The 18,313-nt window shown below is 41.4% G+C and overlaps 1 protein-coding gene across 3 annotated transcripts in view; it reads left to right on the top strand.

Moving 5' to 3' along the window:
• LOC121321785 (collagen alpha-1(XVII) chain-like) overlaps window positions 1-17,905 on the top strand; it is a 34,073-nt gene extending 16,168 nt beyond the window's left edge. For all 3 annotated transcript variants that reach the window (XM_041260987.1, XM_041260985.1, XM_041260986.1), the window contains 36 exons: window positions 189-251; window positions 482-586; window positions 1,354-1,416; window positions 1,595-1,630; window positions 1,719-1,772; window positions 3,365-3,400; window positions 3,564-3,599; window positions 4,069-4,131; window positions 4,727-4,762; window positions 4,851-4,922; window positions 5,192-5,218; window positions 5,587-5,622; window positions 5,867-5,902; window positions 6,429-6,518; window positions 7,017-7,052; window positions 7,597-7,689; window positions 8,142-8,198; window positions 8,576-8,617; window positions 9,053-9,115; window positions 9,298-9,357; window positions 9,650-9,676; window positions 9,778-9,834; window positions 10,087-10,173; window positions 10,413-10,466; window positions 10,865-10,993; window positions 11,365-11,484; window positions 11,866-11,949; window positions 12,535-12,654; window positions 13,157-13,246; window positions 14,403-14,549; window positions 14,741-14,881; window positions 14,993-15,154; window positions 15,452-15,616; window positions 15,843-15,914; window positions 16,576-16,647; window positions 17,080-17,905. In XM_041260987.1, coding sequence (XP_041116921.1) covers window positions 189-251; window positions 482-586; window positions 1,354-1,416; window positions 1,595-1,630; window positions 1,719-1,772; window positions 3,365-3,400; window positions 3,564-3,599; window positions 4,069-4,131; window positions 4,727-4,762; window positions 4,851-4,922; window positions 5,192-5,218; window positions 5,587-5,622; window positions 5,867-5,902; window positions 6,429-6,518; window positions 7,017-7,052; window positions 7,597-7,689; window positions 8,142-8,198; window positions 8,576-8,617; window positions 9,053-9,115; window positions 9,298-9,357; window positions 9,650-9,676; window positions 9,778-9,834; window positions 10,087-10,173; window positions 10,413-10,466; window positions 10,865-10,993; window positions 11,365-11,484; window positions 11,866-11,949; window positions 12,535-12,654; window positions 13,157-13,246; window positions 14,403-14,549; window positions 14,741-14,881; window positions 14,993-15,154; window positions 15,452-15,616; window positions 15,843-15,914; window positions 16,576-16,647; window positions 17,080-17,129 — 2,681 coding nt within the window. In that variant the 3' untranslated portion in view covers window positions 17,130-17,905. The remainder of the gene's footprint in view (window positions 1-188; window positions 252-481; window positions 587-1,353; window positions 1,417-1,594; window positions 1,631-1,718; window positions 1,773-3,364; window positions 3,401-3,563; window positions 3,600-4,068; window positions 4,132-4,726; window positions 4,763-4,850; window positions 4,923-5,191; window positions 5,219-5,586; window positions 5,623-5,866; window positions 5,903-6,428; window positions 6,519-7,016; window positions 7,053-7,596; window positions 7,690-8,141; window positions 8,199-8,575; window positions 8,618-9,052; window positions 9,116-9,297; window positions 9,358-9,649; window positions 9,677-9,777; window positions 9,835-10,086; window positions 10,174-10,412; window positions 10,467-10,864; window positions 10,994-11,364; window positions 11,485-11,865; window positions 11,950-12,534; window positions 12,655-13,156; window positions 13,247-14,402; window positions 14,550-14,740; window positions 14,882-14,992; window positions 15,155-15,451; window positions 15,617-15,842; window positions 15,915-16,575; window positions 16,648-17,079) is intronic.
• The last annotated feature ends 408 nt before the right edge of the window (window positions 17,906-18,313 follow it).

The following is an 18,313-nucleotide window of genomic DNA, read 5'->3' as shown; positions in this document are numbered from 1 at the left end:
AGAAACCTTTCTCAACCAGCAGGCACAGTACAGTATTTTATTGTACATTTTGGTGCATTTTAAACACTGTAGCTGCTTGTCTGTCTTTGCACTTTTGCTCAGAATTCTGGGTATTGTAGTTTTTGCTGTTACAAAACATGGTGGTGACCAGAGTGTTTCAGAGCTTCAAGCCTGCCTCTCTCCCCCAGGTACTCCAGGAGTGATTGGGCACCCAGGACCAGAAGGACCCAAAGGACAGAAGGGCAGCTCAGGTGAACGATAAGCACATGTGTTTCTGCTTGATTCCGTTCAAGATTGTAAAGTTGAGATAATGTTGTGTGCTTCGTTCAAATACAGTATATAGTGATTTTTGTCCCCCTCTGTTATTTAATGATATATTATCTGTTATCTACACAAAGTTATACATCTGATAGATCTGGTGATCATGCATAATGTGTAAATATGCGTGGTGCTGTCCTGGGTAACACTGTCCTGTGTGCAGGTGATCCGGGATCTGAAGGGCTGGTGGGACAGAGAGGGCGGGAAGGCTTGCCTGGACCACGGGGCGAGCCCGGACCCCCTGGTTTTGGAGAGAAGGGAGACAAAGGTACACACCCCACACCTCCCCAGGAGAGCTGTGCTGGCTTTCCTTACAGGTTCAGAGTGGGTTGGAGGTGGGACTGTGACACATTGAAAACTCACATTCACCCCGGAAGGCAGGACTGTGACACTGTGGAAACTCACGATAACTCTGGCTTCAGCATCCTTTCCAGCGCCCTGAATTATTTTTGTCAGTGGTGTCAGTAAATGTGACCTGTGTTAATTTGGGCACGTGGACTGTGTGTATAATGTTTGCATTCATAATATATGCTTTTAGCTGGCTTTATGAGTCTTCTATGACTGTAACAAGAAAAGGAAATATATTAGATTAGTGCATGTTATCTCTGAACCATTTTTACTCGTTTTATTGTATGTTCAGGAAAAAATATCTCCAGATGCTATGCTTGTGAAATATTTCTAGTGCTCCATCATTGTGGAATATTTAAAACTCTTGACTCTCTTGGACAATGTGGGCAGACAGCAGTGTACAGGCAGGGTTTTGTGGTCAGTCTGCTCCAAGTGAATTCTATCTACTCAGCAAACCAACTGCCTTCCTATCTAGCCAGTTAAACATCTGGGCTGGAATGCAATTTTGATTTAATATTTAACCTTTTTTTTTTTAAATCACTTATCTTATACTGAGTAATATTTGTCTTATTGGTCTAATTGCATAAAACTAAGAAAGGGAGCTGAATGAATTCTAGAACTTACACAGCACTAGTCCACTCTAACAAAGGTCTACTCAGCTGACACATGGCTCCTCTCTGTTTACAGGAAGCCCAGGTGATGCAGGACCTCCAGGGGTTGCAGGGTTCCCTGGGCCAATGGGACACAAAGGTAGGAGCTTCAATGTGATTACTGATAACAATACTTTGCTTTACACAGCATTAAAAAAATACAAATAAAATATATATATATATATATATATATATATATATATATATATATATATATATATATATATATATATATATATATATATATATATATATAAATGCATGTTTTCTTCTTTAAGGTTCAATGGGCAGTCCGGGACCTTCAGGCACCGCAGGTACTGCTACAGTTACCATTATGAGGTTTGATAGAATGTCATATACACAATAAGATGCTTGTCTGAGGTGCTCTCTCTTTGTCATTAGGCTCTCCTGGTCTGCAAGGGTTCCGAGGAGACACGGGGCTGCCCGGTCCGAAAGGTAAGGCAGTGGCAATGGTATCAGAATAATGTTTAAACCAAACGTCAACAGGGAAACACCATTGTAGCTGCAGTGATATCTGCTCGTGAAAACTGACCCAGTAACCCAGTAACAGACCCAGTAAGTGACCCGGTAAGTGACTCTTATGTAACGGCTTGCAAATGACACACAACTCTTCAGGGCAGATATAAGACTCTTTAGATAGATAGCACTCCTAATACGAAGGTAATTTTATCTGGAAATGATTTCCCCATAACAGCCTCGGCTCAGGTGGTTTCACAGACCCCAGTTAGCACTAATTTTGGGCTGCCTTACCTAAGGTAACATTAGGTAGTCCAAGATTAGTGCTAACAGGTAAGAGTGTATTGTGGGGTCCTACTTTTGCAGCAAAGGAGGGGTTCAGGACTGTGACAATGAGCCAAGTCTGATTTCACTTCTCCAATTCTTCAATTCTCTTAAACAAAACTATTGTGGAGATGTATTTCAGAGCGCTGGTTGCACTACACATGAGTAACAACTCTATGAGAAACAGAGATAAACAGTAACATAGGAACTGTACCAAGGAGGAGTTATCCAAGTTTAATGTTTGCTCTCCTTTAAAGCATATGCAGCCTTTCTTTATTCCATCTTTTAGAAATGTGCTTCATTGTTTGACATTCATTGAAACCTGCTGCTGACATGTCTGTTGACGTGTGCATCTGTCAATGTAACGCTGTATCTCACAAAGGGTCTTTCCTGTTGAAATATTTATACAACCACGCTCAATTTCCAAATTTCTCTTTTAACTCATTGGTGCATCGACCCAAAAATGAATGATCAATTCAAAGCAATGTGCCGAAGGTCTGCACTCATAGGAAAATATGCTGTTGAAATATTTATCCTGCAGGTAACAATAGTATGCAATCAATTATGTAAAGCATTTGCCGATGAATGGAACTCTATATTTTGTTTGATTGATGTTTGATTAAGTAGTTAGACCACATCTGTTGGGAAGCCAGCAATTGTGATTGTTAATAGGTTTTGAATGGAGAGTGAGATCTCTGCAATGAATCGTGCTGGAGTCACTCAGAGACCGGTTATATCATTACAGTGAACTCTCCAGGGCAAGGGCACAAACACAAAGGAGGGGAGGAGTGGTGCTGCTCAAATCATTTTACTGACTTGTTATACATCAAAATAGTAAAACTAGAGCCACTACGATCTCACAAGCCCACACACACCATTCTCTAGCACAATAGCCCCCTCTCATATATCAGATCATGTTTCTGCCTTGCTAACACCTCAGATAGACATCTTTTCACTGACTTTAAATCTGCTGTTTCTTTTGTTATTAAAGGATGCTTTAAAGATGTTGAAATCAGAAACATGTGACATATTTTATTCCTGAGTAGAGGGTTTAGTGCTCATAGCCCCTTCATAATATGCATTGAATAATATCTCAGTGCTATTTGTTAGGTTAATGTAGATCTCATAGTCCCCTCATAGAATGCATTGAGGAATATCTCAGTGCTGTCTGTTAGGTTAATGTAGATCTCATAGTCCCCTCATAGTATGCTTTGAATAATGTCTTTGCCTTCTCTTTTTTTCTATAGGTGATAAAGGATCAATTGGACCAGCAGGTCCAAAGGGTAGGACGATCTTTAATACTGATAATTAGTATGATTATTAGAAGCTCTGGTGTGCTCCTGTAACGGGAAGTATTGTGTGATGCACTGCTGAGGGTGATGTGCGTGATGTTTCTTGTAGTACCATTCTTTATTTAATGACAGTATTCATGTTTGCTTTACATAGGTGATCAGGGGGAGAAAGGACCTCGTGGATCTTCAGGTATGTAACCTTCTTAGTGCCTCCTAACAGATTCAATGATGAAACTGTTGGATACTATGAAGCTTGGGTGTGGGATTATGTGCCATAGTTATATCATGGTTATTCTTAACCTAGCAAACACATTATAAAACATAACACACAGGTCATAGTTTGATCTAGATTAGATATAATGCACAGTCTATATGGAACCCAGAGATGGGGAACTGAATAGGCATGCATAATTGAATTTGTCCTTATAGCAGTGCCGGATAACAGAAACTATGATACCTGTGTGCAGTCATTCAATGGAAAAACGCATCAGTTATCTCTACTATAGCGTTTGGTACTGCCTAAAATCAGTTTTACAAATTCCAATGTAACCCTATGAGTTAAGTGGATTAGTAAACCCTGAGTGAATGGCACACATGTCTTTTACCTCAACTGCCTTCCTTGTCTTAAGCACTAAGGTGTGATACCTTCCCTTCTCCAGGTGACACAGGCTTGCGCGGATTGCCAGGTCCCCATGGAGAGGCTGGAGCTAAAGGGTCTGCAGGTCAGAGAAATACAGTGGCAGAGCAGCTTGAATCTACAACTCCTTTAAACTTTGACACTTTTCAAACGCAGTCCAGTTTATTAGGAAAAAACAAAATTTGGTTTGAAAGTCTGTCGCTGATGTTTATTGGAACAGCTTCACTCGTGCTTAACGCAGTTTATTCATGCTAAGAGTATTCACAATATATTTCTCTATGAATATAGTAAATGGCTTTTGGTGTAAAGTGCTGTGCCAATATTGTGTCAATAATGCACCCCTGGGCTGTCTCATGAGAAGTTATATACCATGATACTAGAGGTCTCAACCCTAGCCCTGGTGAGCCACAGTTCTGCAGGTTTTCTAGGTGTCTTTATGTCATCGATGGCTGAAGATCTGGAACACCTGTTAATCTTGAGTTAAGTAGCTGAGAGCTTGGTAGAAATGAAAACCCGAAAACCCAGAGGCTCTCCAGGACCGGGGTCGGAGACCCCTAGCTTATTCTGTATGAGCTATTAATTAGCAAGGAGGCAGTGACACCTCTGGTCCCTGAGCCGTCGGTTTTGCTTTGGGGAATGTCATCATTTCGTTGATGGTCTTTCTTGTGTTGCTCTAACAGGTCCTCCTGGTGCAGACGGACACAAAGGCCCCAGAGGTATGCTGCTGTTTTGTTTAAAATAAGCTTGACCCGATACCTGTGCACCCTTTTAAAAATAATACAATTGAAATGTTTGATTTGTCAGGTGACCAAGGACCGATTGGTTTGCCAGGGATCAGAGGACCATCCGGTCCCCCAGGAGATCCTGGCCTGCCAGGTACCTTTATTAGAATCAGATGGAACCACCCCACTTCCCACAGATACGTCTTATTAGTAGATTGTTTCTCATCTGTCTCTTTATGTTCATGTCATGACAAAAATAAATAGTATTCCAAAACCCTTTCAGGGGGTTCAGATTATAAACATGTTACCCCATGGAAAAGTTATACTCTGTGCTATAATAAAAACATGGCCAAGTGAAATGAAAATAAAAGCGTAAATATATAAATATATAAAAGTATTCTTTCTGTTTCCTTTCCTTCCCAGGGCTTAGTGGATCACAGGGACCTCCAGGTACACATTTATATCAATAAACTGATGGATTATTTATTTGTATCAAACGTTTGTTTAGTTTTATAAAAACATTTTTACTCTAGCTGGGATCAATATGCACTTGTCTTGCATAACTAAAATCATAAAACTACGGTTGGTAACAACTAGATCAATAAACACAGGGCACAAACTACCGAGAGTCAAAGAAACGCCTGGCATTAATTAAACTGTCTGAAAGTTGTTCTGGAAGCCAGATGTGTTAGCTATACAGAGACCTGTGACGAAGATATTACAATAAATACATAAATATACCATTTGTAATAAATTAATGTATTTTTGAATAAATGGATTAAGTCAATACATTTGGGAATACATTTTTTTTTCTACAGGTCTTCCAGGCAATCCAGGTGTATCTGGATCCAAAGGTATTATTATTATTATTATTATTATTGTTATTGTTGTTGTTGTTAGTACTGTAGTAGTATTTCTAGTAGTAGTAGTAGTTTTTGGTTGTTGTTGATTTACCTTAAGTACTATGATTACCTTATCTCTTATTCTGATAACTGCTCTACACCTATTTATAAAGGTAATGTTCATCGCAAAAAAAAAAAAAAAAAACAAACTCAGTCTGATAGAGTTCCACTGCACTAAACTGATGTTGTTTTCCAGGTGAAGCAGGAGAGCCAGGCAAGATCATCAATGCAGGTGAGATACATTGATTGACAGAGAACACACTGAAGATCCAGTGAAGGAGCAGGTGTGTTGTCTCTACAGTCAATAACAGAAAAAATATCTGAGGTGTTAGAAATTCAAAAACACAGACCTAGTCAAAGCAATGTTACTGTACACACCACATCTCACACTAGCTGGTTCATGGGCTTCTTTACAGTTTCTATTATCAATTGTGTTTGACATAAAAAACAAAAAAATTATTAGGAACAAATGACATGGAGTTGCTCATCGTTATTAAGAATTCTCTTTTCAAGGCAGAGCAATAGGCACCTATAACACAGGGTCCTTCAGTGACTGCCCCATGCTGCTGCACAAAACAGCAAACAGAAAGCTGGCAGATACTGGAGTTCCCACAAACAAAACAATACAAACGCTATACAGTACAAGCTGGCCTAAAAGATTAACAGCCGTTCCACAAGCTCTGTCGGAAATCGCAGGCAACGCCGATGGTGAGTGGCGTTGGCAGGACTGTGATGAGTTCTTGTGTTTTGGGTTTCAGAGGGATCCAAGGCTGTGGTTGTGCCTGGCCCACCAGGACCAGCAGGACCTCCCGGCCCATCTGGCCCCACTGGACCTCCCGGACTCCCAGGTATGAGAACTGACCCAGCTCCACACATCAAGGTTAGAGCTGAACCCCCCGGGTTAGGATCTAACAGAAGACATTGGCAGGAAGGACTGGCAGGATGTCATTCAGTAGTGTCTAAAAACTCTGGTTTTCCTCTAAATACACCTCTTTTTTTGAATGCTTTTTTGCATTTAGAGAAAAATATTTACATAAAGAGATTGTGACGTGATGAGATGATCAGTTTGTGGGGTTTTCATCCATGGAAATAGAATAATAAGGTGTTTCCATTTCACGATGGATCTCTTCCTAGCGGCTGGTGAGTTAAAAATACTCAAGTCATCATAAGACCCGCACTGTTTAGTTGAATGGTTAGACGTTCGTGGTCGTTGAACTGTATGGTTTGCGGTTCATGTCCAGCCCTTGTCTTTCCGTTCAATTCAGTGGGTTGAGATGCCGGTTCATTAGAGTTTCCAATCAGAACCAGCATGCTGAAGTTGTAACCCGGTGTGTTTCTACCCCCAGGTCCTATTGGTCCCGCTGGAAATCCAGGACATCCAGGTTGGTTGAAAACCCTTCTGTTCTTCGGCAGCTCAGTAGCTAGCACACATGTCTCTGAAGTTAGAAACCCCCCATTATTTATTTATTTATTTATTAATTTTTAAAAGTCATTTAGCAGATGCTTTTATCCAAAGCGGCTTACAGAGACCTGGGTGTATGCATCACGACTGCTGCTGCAGAGTCACTATAAAGCAAAGTTCTCTTCTGCTTTGCAAGCTACAACAGAGGAGGGGATTACATACTTAGCCAGGGACCTTTGTGATTCTGTTTTATTTAATTTAAACAAGTACAGTATTTTCTCTTTTAAACAGTAGCTTAAACATTTCCATATATCTCTGAATCTGAATAACATCCTTATTCCTTGCTGTGTGCATTGAGTAGCAGTGGCATTTCATTACCACACACTGTATCAAACTACCTAGATTTGTTTCTTCTTTATGGGAACGCTTCTTAGGTTCACACTAATGAACATGGACATTAGCGCTTGGTGGAGATGAATTTGAAAGGGTGTACAAGTAAATGATTATGTATATTCTCTTCTTAGGCTCAAAGGGATCCCGAGGAGACAGGGGTCTGCCAGGTGAACCGGGTATCACTGTGGAGACCTCCAGATCAGTCAGCTCTACTAAGTTTCAACGTGAGTGCTTGTTTTTGCTTTCTATATCCTAGGCCTACACGTTAGCATTACTGCTCTAGGCTGTGAGGCAGCCTGCAATAGTTAGAAACAAGACCTTGAGGTTAGAGCTGAAGGCAGAAAGAGCGAGTCCTAGTGGTTAGAGTTGAGAAACTGGGAGGCAGTGGGACCTAGAGGTGAGAACGGAGGGACTGGGAAGCAGTTATAGAAAAAAGAACTCTGGAAAGTGGTAAGAACCCCAGCATTTAACAATAGGATTATTACAATAGAAAAGGCATAAGTAATATTACAATAGGCAGCCACTAGGTGTTGCTGTATGCTATGGACAAAAAATAAATAAATTTAAGGAAAGGTGAGCAACAACTTGCCTAATACACAGCGAGACTAACATTCGTAACTGTAGATATGTTATGAAAAGCAGGAAAAATGGACTGTTCCCCTTGTTCTTCCCACAGAGGAGTCTGGAAGTGTTCAAGGACCCCCAGGCCCGCCCGGCCCACCGGGACCTCCAGGTAACCGATTTGACCTGTTTGTCAGGGAGGTGGGGTTGGGGGTCACCCCCACACGTAGCACTCAGTTACAGGCTGACTTTCAGGGAGTCCTGGGATTGGATAGGTGTGGATGGGCGTGGATGCTGAGCTGTCATCTCACGCCCAAAGAATCGGCCTTCCAGGGCAGGACTGAGGAACGCTGGTGGGACAGAATGGGGCATTACTGCTGTTTCCAATGTGTGTCCGATCTACTCTGTAGAGAACAGCACTAAAAAGTAATCTCACTTAGTCAGTGATACTGAAGTTGTCTGAACTGTAATGTTGCCTGATTGTTGAAATCTGTCCTTCATGCTGTACCCTTTGAATGCCACTATTGTAATATGTTGTTTTCTATACAGGCCATGGAGTTCCAGGTCCTCCTGGCCCCAGAGGAGATCCAGGTAAATGTATTTGCCAGATATGTGGACATGCCCTAATACACGACTGCACGGCAAAACATGCACGAGTCTTCAATTAAATAGAGATATTTATTCAGTGTGGTACAATACATATACTACACACAATGCAGCTCATTATCAAATTCTATCTAACGCTGGATTTTTCAAACTCAAAATATGTAATCCAAACTAGCATTTAAACAATTTTAAGAGCATGAACTAAAACATGTATTTAAGGCCTTTTCCATCCACTAATCTGCATTTTGAGAAGTACCAACACCCAGCGGCTTGTACTTTTACTAAAACTAAACGCCCACTTGGTCTACAAGACGTCATATATAAAAGGACTATAAGTCCACACTGGATTCCCCTCCCTTACAGATCTAATCTTTGGCCAAATGCCCTGTTTCTTATGTTTCAAATGTCCTGTTCCTTAAGGTATTGGCCAACCAGGAATGCCGGGTGCCAAAGGAGAGCCAGGGAGCTTTGTGCCCAATTCAGGTGGGTTACTTTTCCATTTCACCTCAACACCATTATGTTCCAAGGTGGTTTTGAGGAACACATTTGCAGAATATCAGAATGTTTTGGATAATTTTCAAGGTGTTGTTCTGTGCTGTTTGGAAGTAGGTCACTGTATTTCTATAGACACATTGTTTTTTTTTTGTTTTTGTTTTTTATTACAGGAACATTCTTTGCAGGACCACCTGGGCCATCTGGACTTCCCGGGCCCAAAGGGTCAGAGGGTAAGCAGCAGGGCACACTGCTGGCCACTGACGTGCATTGCAATATTTGCATACGATAAGCATTGGATGATTATTAAATCACCCCTTCAGTGAAGCACAGTTCTCTGGAGGCATCAAATAACAGGTTGCAAGGTTCCAGGACTCCCACCATAGACAATATAGAACACCGTGTTCAACACCTACTGCATGAACTGCTAAACACTGTCACCTTTCGAGGGCTTCTTCACTAAGATAACATTAAAACAACTTTGTATAATATAGCTTATACATTTATAGCTTCTTTCTTGTGTAGGTGAACAAGGACCAAGAGGATACCCAGGTAGGCTTGCTGTCTGGTCACTACTGTTTGCACAGTTACAGCATTTTGATTGGGCTCGAGTCTGGATGGTGATGCTCATTGTTTCTGTGTTTGTCTCCAAGGTGAGCCAGGCCAGCCAGGTCTGCCAGGAAGTCCCGGTGGTGATTCTGGAAGAGGCGGTGAGTGAAAGATTCACTCTTGGGCTCCAGAGAAGCCATCTCGCAACACATTAGGCAAAAGACACCATTCCATTTTATAACTGGACTGAGGCTTTATCAGGCAGATTTTTATCTGGAAGATTCTTACACGTGTATGCGAGTTTGTACTGTAAGGAACTGCTCTCAGCATGATTACCAGTTCACAGTGAGCACTAGTCATGAATCAGGATTCATTATCCTATTGCTAATGTTGTAAACGTTTTCTCATTTCAGAACCAGGTCCACCTGGATCACCAGGGCTACCAGGTCCACAAGGCCCGCCAGGCCAAGACGGTCGAGAAGGTGCTAAGGGAGACAAAGGTAAAAGGCTCTTGAGGAGCTCTCCTCTAGTTCATTTGCACTCTCAGTAAATTCATGTGAGGGATAATCTTCATCAGGATATAGAAGGCAGAGATCCAGAGTCCAAGCGGTCCAGTGCTCTTAAAACCATTTGCCTATGTTAACTGAAGAATTTGAAGTGGGAGGAGATAAGTTCTACGACTCATACTAATCCAATCCATACCTGTTTTTTTTTAATGACTCTTTCTATCCTTTCCCAGGGGATGCTGGAGTCCCAGGTGCTCCTGGAATTCCAGGGGCAGCAGTATCAAGAGGTATTGTCTCACACCATATACTGTATGTCTCAAAGAAATGCTGACAAGACTAGGTAGCGACAGTGACATACTTTTGGCTAAGCTGAGCCAAAGGCTATGATATCATAAGTAGTGCTGAAGCTACAGGCAGTAAGGGGCAAGTCCCCTGTTGTTGCTCACCTCTAGTGTCTATCGTCTGGTTATTCCAGCTGCCACTATCATCCTGCTCTATTAGTTTATTAAAGGATCTTGTAAGATATTCCCAAACCCCCAATGTCTCCTCTTGCTAGTTGGATTTAATGTTTCTCGTCAATGTACAATATGATGTCCCTGTCAATGGGAGGTAGTTGGCATGTCTTTAGGAGCACTGGTAGGAATGTGGTTCTCCCCTCACCGTCTCTCTCTCCATGTCTCTCCAGGTGGTAACTCACGTGTCTATCAGGGCCCCCCTGGTCCTCCAGGGCCCCCCGGAGCCCCTGGTACTCCTGGATCTGGATCTCCAGACTCACTGCCTGACATTCGCCAGTACATTACTGATTATCTTCAGAGTAGGTGGCTTGTGATAACAAAATCAAAGTGTATGCAGCTCTATAGAGAAATGACTGATCAAGTGAGGATAATGACCACATCAATGGCACAGTATGATTTCCATGTGACTTGTATGTAACAGTTCTTTTAGATGTGGCAACAACAACCCTCATTTCTTGATTATAGTTCTTATAGCAAACTAAACCTTGGAATCACCCAGAAATCTTTAGTTGGAAAGATTACTTAAAAATCAATAAGCCTTTTCCCCAATTACACACACACAAATACAGTACATATTAATTTCATCACGCAGAATTCCTTTGCCAAGTATTAAAATAAATGGACAGTTAGCTGATAGTTACAACATTGAATAATACTGTGCGCTTCACAGGTGATTCTGTCAGGAACTACATGACTGGACCCCAAGGACCACCCGGGCCACCAGGACCACCTGCAGGTGGCAGTGTTCCGGTTGATGATCTGGCGAGCCGTGTCATCAGCTACCTGCAACGTGAGTGACATGGGACTGGCAACCTGAATCCATCTAGCCTTCCTGATAGCAGGGGGGGTGGGGGGGGAATTCTAGGAGTTAAAGCAAAGGACCTTGGATGAAATCTATATTGACTTTCTGTGCGACACCTCCCTGAGTGGCCGAGTCACTGGATTTTCATGTACTTCAGTCCCATTCCAGCTGTTTGTCCCTTGGTAGAAACATCTCTAGGATCCCAGAGGCCCAAATGCTATAAAGGCAGAAGAACTGCTTGTCTACTCTATTTTAAAAGTTAATTGTTGATTAAATACTGGAACTTATTGCATCGTTCTGGTTAACTTGCATTGCCTATTGACGGAAATATATTACAGTGCCTATGACGTTACCTTCCTTCTTTTGCAGGCACTGGCATGAGCGCCGGTGTTCCTGGCCCTCCTGGTCCACCTGGAACACCATCAGTTGATGCTATTATAGCCCTATTGCAGAGTAAGTTGCTGGGTAGACAACAGTCCACTGCACATTTTGTTTTACGTTTGTTATTGTCCTTACCGAACTGGAAGGTTGTTCAAGTTTTCTTAAAACTGCCTTGACAAATATTCTTCAAATAATAATAATAATAATAATAATAATAATAATAATAATAATAATAATAATAATTCCACCAATTTTATAAACAAGACTTCTTCCTACAGGCCGAAATATATTTACTACACTTTGGAACACTGTGTCTTCAAATAAACTATGTCATTTCTGTTTTTCAATCTGAAATTGAAAGGTTTGAAGTTAAATGTATACACACAGAACATCTTTCTCTTCGGTATGGGAGAGTCCCCGGTCCACATGTTCTTGATTGTCTGTATGTTTCTCTGTTGACCCTCTGTAGGCGAGTCCTCAGAGTTGCTGCTGAACTCTGTCTGGTCCTTGTTCAGCATCAACTCTCCAGTGACCATGGCACCCCTGCTCACAGCGCGCAGGGCTCTCCATTTCAAATACAAACATACTCATTACACTAGGATTAAGGCGTGTGTTTGAACCTATTAGATATATTTCTATTTACCTTGAATTGTTCAGGACAGGAAGTGAGGCAGTATCTTGTGGGGCCTCCCGGCCCGCCAGGACCTTCAGGATCGAGTGGGCTTGGTTCTATCAACCAGCAGGAGTTGGCCACTCGTATCATCAACATCATGAAAAGTGAGTACAGGACACTGCTTTCATACCTTCTGGCCAACACTTCTCATCACTGAGGGCTGGTACCTCCTCATGGGTGGTTCACATCTGGCAGTGGTGTAAGTAGTGGAGAGGCTGGTATTTAGGATGAATTGTTCTAGGATTCAATAGGGTACCAGAATACAATAGTAATCTACAGAATACGTAAAGCCCTTTAAACATTTAGGACTGTACTCATAAAACTTGGTGTTTGTTTTGGCAAACTTTGCTAAATCTTTATGAAGTTTATGAACTTTTTTAGAATCTGCAATCAAAATTGATTGAGTTGCATATTACTAAAAATACAGGAGTACATTTTGTTGAGAGTCATCAGCAATTGCCGTATAATGAGAAAATTGCCATTGTGTATTACTGACCTTTATGATCCTAAATGATTCATTTTCAGAAGAATGGCTTTGTGTGGGGTCGTTTTATGTTATTTTTTTTGCAATGGACAGTAACAGTTTTGAATGGATCTGTTTTCCAGGTAGGGGTCTGCAAGTCGGTTTGCCAGGGCCTCCCGGACCTCCAGGACCCCCGGGGTCTACCTATGGGGACATATCGGCACTGCTGCAAAGTAAGAATGAAAGGACCTTCTGGGGGTTACGCAGCCTTGAGAATTACAGACCAGGGTGGTGGCGCTTGTTCCAGCTCTGTTCCAAAGCAGTTCTCAGCATCTCTTGAGCTTTTCTGAATTGAACATGTTGCAATGGCCTGAAAAAAAAACAACCTTTACACATCATGCCCTGTATAAGGGAGCTAAACCAACCCTGAAGTCGTGCAGCCATGGCACCTGGGTTTGTGATTGTATAAACATAGGCTAATCAGATGGTTTTGGTACTCTACCAGGGCCACAGTCATATCCTGAAATAATATCCTATTTTGTGTCACGGACTAGAGTATTTTTTCTAAATCTTCTGTCTTGTACCCTTGCTCAATGCTTCTGCCTTGCACTCCCCATTGCACCACCTCTTCCTTGCATCCCCATTGCATCTCTGACTTGGTCTTGGCCACTTCTTGTCTCAGTTTCCTTCCCAGATGATCTATAGGCATCTATTAGATGTGCGAAATCCATACTGGTAATCTGCTGCACACGCTTTGTCCGTTATCATTTTCCATACCTTTTTATTCCATCATCTGCAAATCTTAAAAAGTACCTCCTATCGAGCCCATTGTAGTTGCTTATTCTTGAGCTTTATATATATATATATATATATATATATATATATATATATATATATATATATATATATATTCAGAGTGTAAAAACATGACATTGATGGGTCATAGTTGATTTGGTGAACCTTATTTGAAGAGCAGTTGACAGAATGGCTGCAAGAGAAGAGGCTGAAACGATAAGTCTATTTATGGGTTTCTTTCGGTCCTTACATTGCCCCATAACAATAATGATTCAGAACCTGCAATTCTTAATAGTAACTGAACCACTACTTACAGATTCCCTTCAGCACTTTGTGAATTCTTGTATTTGCTGGTTGAACCACATCGTCCTGAAGAATACTGAACAGACAAAGCAGCAGAGATAGTTTAAAGCTTGGTGTTTTAGAATCAAATGTATGTCACTACAATTAAGTCCCAGGCCAAATTTAAACCTGTCTGGTCCTGGATAAAGGGACTTAAGACTTGAAATAAGTCATTTCCGATAGTCGTGCACAGTGTAAGTCTAGGGTAGATGGACACATGGTATTCACACCCACATTTTCTTTCCTTCTAAGACTCAGAGTTTCGAGGATTTGTTGGGCCACCAGGGCCCCCTGGAACACCAGGAAGACCTGGCTCTCCTGGGCCAATGGGCCCCTCTGGAATTGCCACTGTTAGTGGAACAGGTTACAGGCTGGAAGACATCAAAAACTACCTGCAGAGTAAGGCTGGTTTATTGGTGTTTAATTCTGCCTTATTGTAACAAAATAGGTAAGAATAATGTGATGAATGATAACTAGACGGTATATGTGAATCAAACAGTAATAGTACTTCAGATCATCCTGTATCCTTTAAAGTGAGGGTTCCTTTTAGGAACGGGTTGAAGCTAACCCTTTGTGTTTGTGTCGCACAGATGTAGGTTTCAGTGGCCTTCCTGGCCCAGCAGGCCCGCCCGGTCCCCAAGGGCCTCCAGGGGTGTCTGGAGGGCTGGTCTCCTACGCTGAGAACACACAGAAGGACCGCTTCCGCACCGAGCTCATCCAGTACCTCACCAGTGAGGGCACTCTTTTTATTTATTCCTGTTTGACACTTTGTATGCAGGGAGGTATCTAAGAATCCCTTGGGCTCTCCCTGACTGTTGTGCACATATTCCAATACATTGCAGGTGACAGTATGCGGCAGTTGATATCAGGCCCCCCAGGCCCCCCGGGACCTCGTGGATTTAAAGGAGAGCGTGGTGACTCTGGGTACAGCAGAGTAGAGGGGGGGCTGAGCGGAACACTGGATTACACTGCCATGGCAGTTAAAGTATCAGACTACATAAAGAGTAAGTGTCACACCCACTAACTACCCATTACCTGTAGATAGTGCAGGCCTCAATCACATATACTATAGTTTTATTTTTTATGTTTATTTTATTAAAATACACACGATATTCACTTGCGTATATATTGTAATGACTTTAAATGATATGGACATGTACAAATACTGGCTGGAAATCCTTACCTGGAAGATATTCAATTCGGTGTTAGCGATGTGCAGTATGAGTGAGGTGGAATAGTTGCATTGTCAGGTGCATTGTCAGGTGTTTCTGATGTCTGTGGTCCTGTCCCTGTTTTCACAGCTCAGGGTCTGCTGCAGGATGTCTCTTACAGCGTGTCTGAACGAGTGGGACGCCCAGGACACCCGGGACCCCCAGGACCCCCTGGACCCCCTGGACCTCCAGGGTACAGCCGTGTCATTGCCGCGTACGGGAACGTCACGGCTGATCTCATGCAGTTCTTCAGAAGTAAGGGAAACTTTCCTGGCTTGATACAGTTACAATAACACTTGCACGACGCTCCAGTTATGCAGAATATTAATCTTACGCTAACTTGATACAGTTACAATAGCACTCGCACAATGCTCCAGCTATTCAGAATATTAATCTTACTCACATTTTGTACGTGCTGGTGGCCTTTTAAAATAATGATGTAAAGGTATATGTCTTACAAAGTTTTTGTTTCTTTGTACAGCTTACGGTACAATTCCAGGACCTGTGGGTCCAAAGGGAGATAGAGGATTCCCAGGACACAAAGGGGATAGAGGTGTGTTCTCTTATCATCTGTGTGCTAAGAATGAAACATAGGCTCCTTTCAAATGTGCATGCTCTACCCGGGTTGGAAACTACCCGGTCAGGACGCAGTGTCACGAGATTTCACACTGCTTTTGATAAAGCAGGGTTGACCTGGGTGACAGACACAAGAACACAATGCCCGTATCAATGCTCCGGAAACTGCTTTTTACACACACTTCCAAGCTGTATTCTGAAGTGAAACCTTCACACAGGCGTGGCTGTTTGTTATTTCGTCAGCTTACGAACGGCTGTCATGCATTTTGTCTCGCTCAGCGCGTGTGAAAATAATAACTGGGCATTCCAGATTGGGGAGAAAACTGTGGTAAAAACCATTGGTTACAACTAAATAGAAAAAAATTAACTATTCATATTTTTTTTTATTGTATTGTACCTGCTGAATCCAAGTTGGCTTACACTGCTGATTCTATAATTAATGCATTGTAGTGGTAGTTCAAGTCTCCTGCAGTCAGAGGAACAGAGGGGCTAACCCCCTTACTTTAACTACATTCTGAACAAAGACACCAGAAACCTAGATAGTACATAACAGATAAGTAAAATGCATAATGTAAAGTTATGGACGTTTGGCAGGGACTGTGCAGTTTAATCAGTAGTTGTTTTTGGTCCTGTTACAGGTGAAATAGGACTCACAGGGCAGACAGGACTGCCAGGATTACCAGGAATCCAGGGAGAGAAGGGTGAAAAAGGTAGGCTACGTTTCCAGATGCCAGCTGGCCACTGTGATAGTGTTCAGAGGAGTTCAAGTTTTCGCACAAGACACAAACCCATAATCTAATCAAAAAAGCAAGATCATGTTTACTGGACAGTAAATGTCATTTAGTCGTGTCGATTAACTTTTTTTTTCCTTAGTTACTATATTAACAATTAATCTTTGTCATCATCACCACTCTACTCGGGGAGAATGTTTAAAATGAGTATCTGAAGATTATAGCCAGTTACATACTTCAACATGAAGTACACCTTTAAAACACATTTGAAAATGAAATGTGGCACAGTTTCCGTTGAACAGAATTTGTAGTGGACCTGTGCGGTTATAGAGCAAGAGAACTGGGCAAGTCTTGGAAAAGAGCATGCTGATACATGTGCAATACTGACTTGTTTCCTTCCTTATTTTGAAGGGGAGCAAGTACCGGTTGGCTGGAGGAAAAGGAGGAACATTGGAGTTTGAACTAAAATAACAAACCAGTATTCAATGCCTCACTAATTTATATAAAAAACAACAACTATGTAGTACTTGAAACATTAGACCCTTGGGGATTGAAGCTGGGGCAGGTGCTTACCTGTACTGTTCTGTCCTTTGTTTAGTGGTTTGTGACTTTTATATTAAATTTACATTTTAATTTGTTGAGACTTTAATTGATGTAATGTGACCACTATTCATGCCAATATTCAATTTCGGTTTACACATTACAGCTTGCTTTTTTTAGATTTATTTCTACTTGGTTACCAACTGGAGTCTTGAACACTAAACTTTTTGTTAAATTAAGTGGGTGAGCATGTGTGTTGTGAATTTTAGATATCCTTTGTTTATCCCATTTGACTGCATATTGGTCAAATTGAATGGTGTATGGGGTACCACTCCCCACCCATATTATTTATCTTTTGTTAGTGTAACTGCAATCGTGATCATGTTTCAGTTTCCATTAGGTGACCCTGTTGCTTATTCAAGGTTAATTTAACAAATCAACTATGAACTTGAAATTTCTGCTAAAACTGTATACCCCATTGAAGCAAATGATATTTTCAGTAAAATGTAAAACTAGAAACGAATAACCTCATCTTAAAATAGTTATCATTGACATTAATTGGGTATTTCTAAAAGCAATGCTTTGAAAATGTTACAGAACTTTAAGAAAAAAAGATATGTATGGGTACATTCACAGTAATAAGATTTGTGAAAATGTTTTTTTTAAAACAGAACTTAATAAAAATGATTTAAAATAATTTAATGTCTTTTAACTTGTGAATATTTGTTAATGTAATATTGCTTACCCTTTTAATATATCCTTTCTTTGTCTAAGCTTACTCAACTGTATGTTATTTCAAATCTCTAGTGTAAATGAAATGCAACTTGATTTAGTTGTGGTTTCCAACCTACTTCTCTACCTGGACTTAAACGCCTGACAAGTAGTGGCCATTGACTCACAAACTACTCCTAACTGTTTTTTCCTCCCTAACCTTAGCGCAAATGCAACTGCATCGCTCCCTATGGGTCCCCAATCAAGATAAAGTAATTGCTGTGAGCAGGACTTGAAACATGCATGCCTCACCCTGCACTATAAACAACAGTACCTTCACTAGATTTATTTATTTATTTAAAATTTCGTCATCTCCAATTTTTTACCCCGGTTT

This window comes from Polyodon spathula, chromosome 10, assembly GCF_017654505.1.
Source record: "Polyodon spathula isolate WHYD16114869_AA chromosome 10, ASM1765450v1, whole genome shotgun sequence".
Taxonomy (NCBI): domain Eukaryota; kingdom Metazoa; phylum Chordata; class Actinopteri; order Acipenseriformes; family Polyodontidae; genus Polyodon; species Polyodon spathula.
Note: the sequence above shows the minus strand (reverse complement) of the source record. Positions and strands in the feature narration are given on the sequence as shown.